The sequence below is a fragment of the Protomyctophum bolini genome, assembly GCF_963924005.1.
Source record: "Protomyctophum bolini genome assembly, chromosome: 2".
Classification (NCBI taxonomy): Eukaryota; Metazoa; Chordata; class Actinopteri; order Myctophiformes; family Myctophidae; genus Protomyctophum; species Protomyctophum bolini.
The window spans coordinates 25,518,872-25,532,272 of NC_137863.1; the positions used below are offsets into that span (position 1 = coordinate 25,518,872).

A 13,401-nucleotide genomic window follows, 5' to 3' on the forward strand; every position below is an offset into this window, starting at 1 on the left:
AAATTAGGGACCCCACTCCTTATTATGAAAAGGGTTGACAACCACTGGACTAGATGGTGTGCATGCCGTATGGTACATCACTGCTCACAAGACACCAAACATGCTATATTACCCAGTTCTAAACAACAGAGAATGGTGGAAAACAACAAGTCAAGAGAAACGTAAAGACATTGTGTGTGTGTGTGTGTGTGTGTGTGTGTGTGTGTGTGTGTGTGTGTGTGTGTGTGTGTGTGTGTGTGTGTGTGTGTGATGTGTTTGGGCCTTTCATACACACGCAAATGCATTTGTAAAACTCCAGCTAGGGCTAAGATATTTAACCACGGAACATTTGCCAAAAATGGCAGTTCAATTGTTTTTGATGAAGAGAATTATTGGTGTCGATGGAAAAAAGCAGTCCAAGTACATAAGAGTATATATTGTGCTGCCGTGTGGACGATAAAAAGTTTTTGTCTGCCACATCGTAGTGTGTGCCAGAGAATATTTTACTCACTGACATCATCTCCTTGTGCCGTTATCCCCTTTGTCAGATTTACATGATATTTTTGCTATGGCGGACGGAGACAATAACACTAGCTGGTTCTAAATCCGCTAACAGTGCAGTTCCTATTCCACCAGTCTGAGGCATCAGAATGCGCTACGGTGCTCACTGCTACTAATTCCAACAGGCCGAAAGCACAGATGTTGCTGATTGTATCCTGGTAACCGGTTGTAACCTGGTTAAGCACTGTCTGTAACCATGCCACATAAACAGGGAGAGCACGAAAAACGTCAAGTTCAGGTTCTGAAGGAATTAATTGAAGTCAATGGACAAGCATATGAAAAAGCAATATTTCAAAATTGTCTGACTTTCCACTAAAGAGCCAATCATGCCTGTGTTCCCACTGAGTGCCGTCATCAGTCAACGCTGCTTTATATTTGGTCATTTTAACTTGAAATGTAATCTCATAATGAGTCATATGTGTTTTGGCATCTGTGTGTTTGTTCTGTTGGATGAGGCTCATTTAAGTCAGCATGGTGTTTGGTATTGAAGACATTGTGTGTACAGTCTGTGTCAAACATCTTTCCACATGCAGACAGACAAGACAGTCATACGTTTGTAATATAATCGTCGCTGTCGGGTGTAAACCTTGTAAATCCAAAACCATTATTTTGCAGAAAATGGGAAAATATAGAACCTACAGTATGTTCCAGTGGAACCAATGTAGTTATTATTTAGTCACAAACTCGTGTTAACTCATTGTCTCCACCAGGGCGAAGGCATGGGGAGAGAGTATGTTTTGCCCTCCGTCCGTCCGTCCGTCCGTCCGTGTGTCTGTGTGTGTGTGTCCATCCGTCCGTTACCAGCTAATCTCTGGCACCACTAATCCGGTCGATGTCAAACTTTGCACACACACTCCCTGGATGCAAACGACAAACCTCTGCCCCAAATTATCCAGAACGGCCTGTTATAGGGCCACCATGAGGCACATTTTCACATTGTTACCTATACTGCCCTGATCTGCCTTGAATGCACTCCCCAGAGGCCAAGGAGTATCTCCTATACTCATGTGCTCAAGACAGATCTTGTTTCGATCACAAACAAAGTCATAAATGTGTTTTAAAAATCCAGTTAACATTGAAGTGGACGGAAGGGGACTTTTTCACTGACGGACCATTTCTTGTTTATCGGATCGCCTAGCAACCGAGAGCTATGTAGACGGTGCAGCAGTGGGTCAGGGGTAGAGTGGCCGTATGGTAACCGCAAGGTTGCCAGTTCGAACCCGGGCTCCCCCAGAGTTAGTGTCGAAATGTCACTGAACCCCGGCCCTAATTGCTCCTGATGTGCTGGTTGGTGCCTTGCATGGCCATTTTCAGGCGGTGTATGAATGTGTGTGTGAAACTGTGAATGGGTGAATGTAATGCACAATCTATGTAAAGCGCATTGGATAAAGGCGCTATATAAATGCACCATTTACGGTAGTGAAGGCGGCAATCTTACATATTTTAAATTAAAAACAAACTAGTCCAACTCGTCTAGGCCATTAGTCCAAAACTTGGGTTATAAAACCCACAGAGAGTTAACCATGTTCAACCTGGCGTCCCTATTTTGGGCATAGGTGAAAATGTATTAAAGACTAAAACCACAAATCTAAAATCTACAGATCTTGTACTATTTGTTTGACTATTTTCACTACTTTTGCAAATGATAAAATAGGGATTTAAATAGGGCATTTCATGAAAAAAAAGAAGATAAAATATGGAGATAGAATGTTACTGCCCAGCCGCAGCAATGTTATGGAAACTCTTTTGGTTCTGTATGTTTTTGTGCATTTTTTTTGTGCTGACAAAAAAACAACTAACTTTCCACACAGACCAATAAAGTAACAACACACACACACACACACACAGCATGTGTATGTGTGTGTGGGGAACCAGTTTTCAAATGTTGAACTGCCTTTTTCTCCGTAATAATAACATTCCTGGCAGGCAAACATCTACGATTCAGCCATTTTAGCAGCGCTTGGGCCGGTATGGAAAATGTGGGTTAATCTTCCTTTAGCTGAGCCAACTTGGCTAGTGCCCCCCCCCGTCCCCCGTCCCCCAACCCCCCTTCCCCCCTCACTCCCTCGTCCAAGTAAACACAAGAATAGGTTCCATATTGCTCCAGCAGTTTGATTTTCTGCTTGACGTTCTGCCCAAACTAATCAGCGGAGTCCTGTCTGGACATTTACCATGAGGCTGTTCCTCACACAGCTGTACATGTACTTATCTACATTACACTCTGGGCTTGGAGTTAGAAGCTTCTCAGATGTATCTCCCCTCATATGAAGACATCACGTGAAATATATCATTGGGAAAATAATAATGAAAGATAATTTTTTAATTAAAAAGTGGATACAAATTATTCAAAATATTCAAATGTTTCAAAATATCTATAAGCTTGTGATGGATTGTGAGTTACAGATCAGCTGTTTGTCCTATTAGACGTAAAATATACAAAAAACGAAAAAAAATACCCTATTTCTTTATGACGTTTGACATCATTGGGCGTACACTTATACTGTATATAAATGCACAGAAATACACACAAATGTCAGCTTTTACAGGACTCAGGCCAGAGTCCTGCAACGGGTCGGGTATCCACGGATCCGAGTTTGACGGGTGAAATGGGTGGTAAATTTTACTTTTATAAGTTAACGGGTGCGGGGACAGGCGGAACGCATCAGTCACTACGAGCTGTAGCCTATTTCCGTTGCTAATGTACAGTAACACCAAGGGATTACATCACGTCATTGTCAAATGATCGGAATCGGATCGGGACATGCCTAGTATCAATATTATATCCATATTATGATATTAGATTGGATATTGTCTGTGATTTGGGATATTATACTATTGTGATATGGCATAAATGTGCTCTATAAAATATAAATCGGAATCGGATTGGGAGCAAAAAAACGTATCGGGACATCCCTATTCCCTATAGCTAACACAGGTAAAGTAATGCGTCACTCTGAAAGTTTAACTAAAGATCTAAAGTCATTTGTGATACAGACACAGCCTTCGATCAAGACGGTCATCAGACTAATCTATCCTTGTTGATATATAACGACATTGGAACATGCACACACTCTCTACCTTTGGTCAGAAGCTTTTACATGGCGGCAGCGTCGCGGTACAAAGGCACAAATTAAATCCGAAATGTGGATGGCAGAATATCGACCAAGGACAGCGATTCTAGAGTCCAGGGCTCGAAATAGCGACCATTTTGGTCGCAAATGCGCCTGAATTTTAATCTGTGCGATCTCAAAATATAACTGGGCGCACCAGTGCTACTGCATATAATTACTGTAGTGCGACCAAAACGATCGCGACCGAAAGTGTCGCGGGCCGGTTCCCTCCCGCGAGATGATTTAAACTTGTAGAGCATAAAGATCTGAGCATGTCAAAAAAAAAGTAAGTTCCTAGTCCATTCCTGTCCAGAGTTATGATTGTTTAAAGAAATATCTCCTTGGCTTCTTCTACTTCCTCTAACCTCCCGTCAGTCCGTGGACTGATTGGGTGATCAACATCAGCTGGACCTGAGGTCCTCAGCTGTGAGAGACAACAAAAGGGCTCAATTGAATGGAATGTGTGGAGTCACACACACACATTTATGATGACGTTATGAAAATAACTTCTCATAAATATATACAGTAGGCCTATATATATATATATAAAGTGGGGTCCGGGGATCCCTAGGGGTCCTCGGTTAAATGATAGTTAGGAACCAAATGGACCCTTATGGGTCTGAAACTCTGAGAGTGTACTACATACTATGGGTAAACCAATTTCACTGTACATTTGTACACTCAGTTAAATTAACTTTGATTTTATGGGTCCCAGAGATAGAAATGGGGAACGGTAGCCTAATTCAGGTCAAACTGGGGGTCCTTGAAATGTAAATAACTGAAAATCACTGCTAGAGCCGTAAAAATCTTCTCATATGGGGGTCCCTGGCATATATTTTCAAATGGGGGTCCGTGGGCTAATGAGTGTCAATTTGAGGGTGCTTGACATGAAAAATGTTGGGAACCACTGCTGTAGGCTACAAGTGTAATAATAATTAATGTAAAAAATCGATTACATATTGGTGCTCGTAAAATTTTGGTGGGTGCTCCTAATTTTTTTCTGGTGCTCCTTCATTCTGAATTTGGGAGCACCAGTGCTACCAAGTAAAAAAGTTAATTTCGAGCCCTGCTAGAGTCGGACTTAAGGAGGTTTGAAAATCCTCCCTTTCACTGGTTTGCACTGTGAATATATTTGCAATATATTTGCATATTAGCGCAACTTTTGTTCAACTTTGAGTTTGACCCCTCTATCACATTTTTTGGGCGTAGTGATATGGACACAAAACACGTGTGATAGAGGGGTAAAAAATGAACGAAAGTTGCACTAATATTTTAGAAATAAGGTCAACAATACAAATTACGTTAGTTTTGTCGATTAATTTACTTTTAATGCGTGGCCCCCTGTGCCCCCCATAAAATGACCGGAACTACTTAAAATTTCACCAAAAGTATTTTATACACCTTAATTAAAAAATAATCTGAACTATTCCTTCAAGTGTAAGAGTGAGGCTCCCCTCACATCAACTAGTTTACACTTTACTCTTTAAAGCGACAATTAATGTCATTTGATAGAACTCAAGATTGTATAGACTCACTAGAGTGTACTGTAGCTACAGCACAGGGTGTGATGACATTCGATTGCATTTATGGACAGATCAATCTCACATGGAGTGAATAGTAAACACAAGAAGGTTGAGTCCCAGTCCCGGCCTGAAGACACTCCAGAAAGAAAGAAAGAAAGAAAGAAAGAAAGCTTCCATCAGTGTCAACCAACCGAATGGACACAACCTGATGCATGACCTCTGAGACCAACCATCTTATCTGTTAAACAGAGAAATCTGACCTGAGAACAGCACAGAAACCCTGGTGAGGACTACATTGGAGTAAGTAACAATCCACATCTATAGACCAGTAAAGACACAGCGAAACAAAGCTTAAAGTGGAGAAAGTAACAATCCACATCTACAGACCAGTAAAGACAGAAAAAAAACAAGCAACCCAGTAAAAGCAACTGGTTAACCGTTAAACCAAACTGGTACAGTGGCTCTCAGAGCCTCTGACTGATGACCAAAAGCCAAAAAAATCCCTAAACAAGTGGTTAAGACATTGGTTTTCCACACGAATCCCGGGCATTACACAGACATCAAGGTACTCTGTGAGTACACATTACTAGCTACTGTAGCATGACGCTACGTAAGTGCAATGAACACTGCACTCAAACAATACGGACCCCATGCCAGCAGGCAAAGGTAGCGCACGCATCAGTGTGTGTGTGTGTGTGTGTGTGTGTGTGTGTGTGTGTGTGTGTGTGTGTGTACTCCTACCTGGAAGCCTTGGTAGGTTGTGTATCTCTCAGCTCGTCTCTGACAGTACCTGCGCATAGTTCTGAACAGCAGCAGCAGATCATTGTTCTCCTCCACCCTGCACAAACAAGTAACCACATCATAGTTTGTTATAGTTAGTTACATTGATACAAAAAAGTACTATTATCGGTTGTGGAATCAGATTAGGGCAACAACTATCCTATTTCAATTTTGAGTAGTGCAACCACTCCATTACACAGCTATGTGTGCCCCTAGGTCTGTCTGTCCAAACACAAAATATCTTGGTTGGTAACTCTGTCATTTCTCGACCGTCTCGGACGCAGGGCGGCTCGCCGGGAACCGGGCCAGCCCCCTGGGAACGTTCCTGGTGGTCTGTATGTTCTGGGGACCCCCCGGGGACCCCCCACATGGTAACTGTCATTTCTCGACTGTTTCGGAAGCGGGGTGGCTCGCCGGAACCGGGCCAGCACCCTGGCCCGGGTTCCTGTGTGGTCTGGAACTTCCGTGGATCCCCCGGGGACCTCCACACGGAGTTGCACCACTCACTTCACACGGGTGTGATTTTTATTCATTTATTATTAGACTTAATAATATCTATATTTATATATAATAATACATAATCTATGATTAGACTTTTTTTTTTAAATCAATGAATCAACGTGAAAATCTAATAGATTATGTACAATCGACTGGTCGATTATACATTTTATCAATTTGGTTAGTCTGATTAACCACTTCTAGTTTGTTGTACAACGGTGGTGTGCAAAAATAACGTATAGCTTGTAGATTTACATTTTATGTGTTGCCTATAATGACATGGAAACATAAAGTAAATATAAAAAATAAGTATCATATTTTCCCACCAAAACTCGACTTAAAAAAAAACGATTAAATCAATTGGTCAAATGTATGACTGAAGACAGAGTGCTTACACTGTAGTCTGAGTGAGTTTACAAATGCACCGCAAGTTACATACTGTACTGTAGCAGAAGAGTTATATACTTTACTGTAGCAGAGGAGATCTGTGATTTAAAGTGAGAACTACACCTGAGAAAGACAGACAGACTGTCGCACACACACACGTTTTGGGTCTACACACTAGTCAGTGTTCCAAGTCACTTCAGTTCATTAAAGTTTCCAGATGGACACTTTCCACTGCTGTCTACTACAGTAGTGTCTCACACACACACACACACACACACACACACACACACACGATTTGCACCCTACTATTAGATTTTATATGCAGACCACACAAGCCAGCCAGTATTTAGTCACTATGATAAAAACCTAGTATGTGGTGGTACTGTATATGTGGGTATATACAGTAAGTATGTACATATGTAGTCTGTCTGAATGCATGCATTTACAATATAGGTATTTTTCAGGCCATCCAGCGTGACTTCCAAAGATCAGACTAAATAACAGGAACTCTAATCAACAAACCACGGCTTAAATAGTTATGTAAATATTGTGCAAAGAATACAATAAAGTAACAAAGTAACTAGAATACCAGGTAAACATCAATGCTAGATACCATGGTATCAAAACAACATTTGTGGTAATTCTTAATGACCACTTTTCAACATCTCTTCATATAATTGGTCCTCACTAATGTGCATGATAAAACACCACAATTTTTTAAAGAGGAGACATGGACTGCCTGCCTCCCCTGGTATGGGGGTTGTTCATAAAGAGACTGGCAGTGAGATTGGCACCAGCTCAACCACTAGAGAGGATTATGAGGGTGAGGTGCACAGATGCACCACATTCGGACAAAATGTCCAGTACAGTGTAGCTTAACATGGAACAATGCCCTGCCTTTACACTACATCTATTAAGTAAGTAAAGTAAGCCTTGCCGAGCCATGAGGGCCATAGGGCAGGAGCCAATTATATCTCCTTTTTCTGTAGCGTGAGGCAGCTTGATGCACAAGACAGAAGTACATCCCCTGGACATGATGTACAAGTACACCCCCTGGACATGACGCTAATATGTTGCAGGGTCTTATCCCAATCCAACCCTTTCAGCCTTTGGTAAGATCTGGCCAGGGATCATCGAACCCCGACCTTCCAGTCTCAGGGCGGACTAACCACAATGCCACTGAGCAGGTTACATCTCCTAAGGGCCATTTTAAAGAGTGGTGGATTCTAAAGAGGTGAATTTTCAGACTGTTGGAAAATGTGGAGTGAGTCTTCAGTCCCGACAGAGGTCATTCCACAGCTTGGGAGCCAGGAGAGAGAAGAGTCCAGGACGTGTGGAGAGTTGGCCAGGGTGTTTTGAGGAAGGTTCGGACAGACATCCTGTGTCCGCTGATCTAAGTGTGCGGGAAGGGTAGGGGTGGATCATGTCCTTGGAGCGTTGGCTAGGGTGCAGGGCTGTTATATTGATTGTCATCACTGATAAACAATTTACACAATACGTTCTAACTAATTCTTTCATGACAAAGTCCACATGTTTGGTCCGGATATGTAAATAAAGCCTATTTCACTGGCTACAGTATTGCGTTTACATGCACAACAAACGGCCAGTGTTGTGTTCTTGCACTGGTGCCAACAAAACATTTCAACTGCATCGGCATCATACCCAACATTTTGCACTGTGCCAACATGTTGTAATGCATTTCACCTGCACTATCCCAACATGTTGTAATGCATTTCACCTGCACTATCCCAACATGTTGTAATGCATTTCACCTGCACTATCCCAACATGTTGTAATGCATTTCACCTGCACTATCCCAACATGTTGTAATGCATTTCACCTGCACTATCCCAACATGTTGTAATGTATTTCACCTGCACTATCCCAACATGTTGTAATGCATTTCACCTGCACTATCCCAACATGTTATAATGCATTTCACCTGCACTATCCCAACATGTTGTAATGCATTTCACCTGCACTATCCCAACATGTTGTAATGCATTTCACCTGCACTATCCCAACATGTTGTAATGCATTTCACCTGCACTATCCCAACATGTTGTAATGCATTTCACCTGCACTATCCCAACATGTTGTAATGCATTTCACCTGCACTATCCCAACATGTTGTAATGCATTTCACCTGCACTATCCCAACATGTTGTAATGCATTTCACCTGCACTATCCCAACATGTTGTAATGCATTTCACCTGCACTATCCCAACATGTTGTAATGCATTTCACCTGCACTATCCCAACATGTTGTAATGTATTTCACCTGCACTATCCCAACATGTTGTAATGCATTTCACCTGCACTATCCCAACATGTTATAATGTATTTCACCTGCACTATCCCAACATGTTGTAATGCATTTCACCTGCACTATCCCAACATGTTATAATGCATTTCACCTGCACTATCCCAACATGTTGTAATGCATTTCACCTGCACTATCCCAACATGTTATAATGCATTTCACCTGCACTATCCCAACATGTTGTAATGCATTTCACCTGCACTATCCCAACATGTTGTAATGCATTTCACCTGCACTATCCCAACATGTTATAATGCATTTCACCTGCACTAAGTCTATGCCAACATGTTGTAATGCATTTCACCTGCACTATCCCAACATGTTGTAATGCATTTCACCTGCACTATCCCAACATGTTGTAATGCATTTCACCTGCACTATCCCAACATGTTGTAATGCATTTCACCTGCACTATCCCAACATGTTGTAATGCATTTCACCTGCACTATCCCAACATGTTGTAATGCATTTCACCTGCACTATGCCAACATGTTGTAATGCATTTTACCTGCACTATCCCAACATGTTGTAATGCATTTCACCTGCACTATCCCAACATGTTATAATGTATTTCACCTGCACTATCCCAACATGTTGTAATGCATTTCACCTGCACTATCCCAACATGTTGTAATGCATTTCACCTGCACTATCCCAACATGTTATAATGTATTTCACCTGCACTATCCCAACATGTTGTAATGCATTTCACCTGCACTATCCCAACATGTTGTAATGCATTTCACCTGCACTATCCCAACATGTTATAATGTATTTCACCTGCACTAAGTCTATGCCAACATGTTGTAAGATGTTGGCACTATATTGGCAAGATGTTATAATGCATTTCGCCTGCAAATTACCAAAATGTTATAATTAGGCATGTAACGATATATCGTATATCGATATTAATCCCAGCAATAGATTTAATAAAAAAATGTAATCGATTTGTGAGCTTTAATCATATTCCATCATATTCAAGTGCTTTTGGAGAGAAATGAGACAGACTTCATGCAGTCACTTTCAGTAGTAGAGGCCTGCAGAGGGGAGCTGATAAATCATAACATTTTTCAGTCATTTGTCTGGAAAATAAATTTGTGTTTAAAATGTTGTGAACATCATATCGTATCGTGAGTGGAGTGTATCATTACATGCTTAGTTATAATACCTTCCCCCTGCATCATGCCAAAACCATGGTGCCAACCTGTTTTAAAGCATGTCAACGGCACCATTATGCATTTCACTTGCCTGCACAGCTCAATACTTAATTCAGAGTTGAACATTGTGAAGATAAAAATTCTTAATTTCTTAAAATTCCTTTAACACATTTAACTACTTGTCATTTACATTTCTGGAGAGACAGACAGACAGACAGACAGACAGACAGACAGACAGACAGACTCTTCTCTGTGTGAGAATCATTTCCAGGATGTTTCCTCCAGCTGAGCTCCAGCACAGATTCCAGACGATATGATCCAGATGTGAGTGAAACACAGAACAACTGTTCCTCTTCCATATCAGTAATTAATCATTTGTACTCTTATCTGCTATTATTATTTATATACTGTATCTTTGTCTTACTTTTACGATGTACAGTAAGTCCCTTGATAGGGGAATGAAAGCCCAGGCGGACTTTATTGGTTTTCCAGTTCAGGTTAAAAACTACAGCAGATTCAAAACAAAAAACCCAGCTGCACCAAACAAATAAATAATGACAGTGGTAGATTTCCATAGGTGTCCAAGCCAAGGCATGCTAATGTGCAAGCATGATGGACAGTATGAACACACCCTAAAGAAACATAGCCATTATTGATTAGCTGAAGCTGTGCTGAAGCTGTGTACCTTAAGTGGAAAACAAACATGCCCCTTTATAGGGGAATTTTCAACATTGAACTATGTGTGGAAATAATAAAAAATTGTTTGCATGTTCTCTGCGTGTCCCCTAGTAAGTTGGAACCCTCACAAAACACATCTAGTAATCCTGGGCTCTATACTGCATCCCCCTGGCCTGATGGAGGGGAAAGGAACTGGTTTGAATAACGTGTTCCTTCCGCGCGATACGTCCTATCGGGGAAACTGGAGGTCTAGAACTTGGGGTCTTGTGATCAGTGACAGAGGGAAGGTGTACTCCCTCTGTCACTGATCACATGAGAAAAAATGGAAAAAATATGTCTATATGGTTGCCTCAATCGCCTTCGGAAATATAGGCCCCTCACACTGATTTTGCTAGCCTATTACAATGTCAAGTCACCCCTTGTTGCAAAATCATGTATTTGCAACAAGCGTTTACATTTGTCGCATTTGCGGCGCCCCCTATGGATGAAAATGGAATCTCTTTTGGCTCTCTGTTGAATAAACAACCCTCGACATGTGATTAAAATTGAACATTTGTGCATTGGACATTCCGTTCGTGATTTGTGGTATTTTTGTAATAAAGGCCCCTCCCACTAACTTCAGAAGCCGATTACGGCCGAACAAAATTCTGCCTGGGGTGTTTTAATCAGATAGGTGCAGAGATCATGTGTACCGATTCTATGTTTTGAAGAAAGTTGGTGGAAAATCTTTCTAGACACAAATGGGCATGGCCTATATGGGGAGATGCGTCATGATTACCCAAGAAATCCAGAATTGGAGTCTTCGGTCTTCCCATTATAAGTCAATGGGGATAATTTATGAACTCATAAATTAACAGCGTTAAATGTGTTACATTTAAAAAGGGCCTCTTTAAGACCTCCATAATGTTATGGTCAATGTCTGGGTGGAAATTCAGAGCCATTGGTGCAGCCAGTGAGTAGTAGCAGCGACAGTGTTTCGTACAGACATGCATACACAGACAGTCAGACAGACATTCCGTTATAATATAATTAGCGGAATGTCTATCTGTATGAATGTATGTTAGATGTACCTACACAGTATTAAAGAGTAACATCCACATTCTCCAAGTTCTTCATTTAGAATTAAAGTCAATCATTATTAAGGCATGTAGAGGCAAGCAGTGAGTTATATTTGATGTAGCTCGTAGTACAACCTCCTTTAAAAAAAGAAGAATGACTCAGTCATAACTGCCAGGTGCAGCAAGCTCCTGTAGCTCCAGTTAGCTCATAACATTAGCTTTTGTTGCCACGTTCAGACTATGGGTTCTATGGGTAAATAAGTCTCCCATTGGCAGCCTTAGAGCCAGGCAGTCAATCATGAAGAAGTGTGCACTACGGTTGTCACTATGACTACGGTCATCAGTTACCAGTACGGTCTTTTTTAGCACCTGGCAAAAACTGCAGGGAGAGTAGACCAATTCCATCTAAAGACAAATAGTACAAATGCTGGTGTTCTTACATCAGATCTGGTTTGAGAACCACTGGAGTAGACCAACTTCCTAGATCACATACAGTGAAATGTGCCTTTAACAAAGCCGTTACTACATCCATCATTTTGATTAGTTTAGTTTATTAGTTGCCCCAGACTTCAGCGCAGTATGTAATATATGGAGTTATGAATGAGCAGTACAGGATATATAATGACTTCTGGTCCAGGATATGTTTAGTTTTGTGCAGTATTGCAATAGATTTCGATATTTTTGCTTTTATGTACTTTATATGAGGTTTCCAATTTAGTTTATTGTCAATGATTAGTCCCAAGAATTTGTTCTCCCACTCTTTCTATTTCTACTGAGTCAATCCTGAGTTTGATGTCCTCACTTATTGTACGGTTTCCAACTTTCCAAACACAATAAATTTAGTTTTGCTTACATTCAGTGGTGATAGCTTATTTATATCAAACCATTTCTTTAAATTATTCAACTCCCCTTCGACTGTATCCAATAGTTCATTCATAATCAAGAACACACTGACACACACAAACTCAAGAAACATTGCAGCTGTACAACCTAAGATGATGTTATTCAACACAGGTGGAATTTTCTCTTTGGCTACAAACCTGACAAGATAATTGAAAACTCCACGAGGACCAGGTTAACTTGTGACCATTAGGAGGACACTGTTGACTATTTCGGTGGAAACCTTGTACAGGTGTGTCCAAAACGGTTCCAACTGGATCCAATGTGGATACTATTTAGTCACAAGCAATAAGTATAAAATAGACCAGCGGTTCCATTACATTCTGGAGGCCGGTGGCTCCACAGCCACGCATCTGAGCAGTTGTGGTCAGATGGGTGGGCTGTGAGCGGACAGAGTTAAGTGGTCAGATGGGTGGGCTGTGAGTGGACAGAGTGAAGTGGTCAGA

The 13,401-nt window shown here is 41.2% G+C and overlaps 1 protein-coding gene across 1 annotated transcript in view; it reads right to left on the reverse strand.

Moving 5' to 3' along the window:
- Nucleotides 1-13,401, reverse strand: part of cenpp (centromere protein P) — a 106,063-nt gene that overhangs the window by 83,296 nt on the left and 9,366 nt on the right. Inside the window, exon 6 of the mRNA XM_080792193.1 lies at nucleotides 5,915-6,011. Coding sequence (XP_080648319.1) covers nucleotides 5,915-6,011 — 97 coding nt within the window. The remainder of the gene's footprint in view (nucleotides 1-5,914; nucleotides 6,012-13,401) is intronic.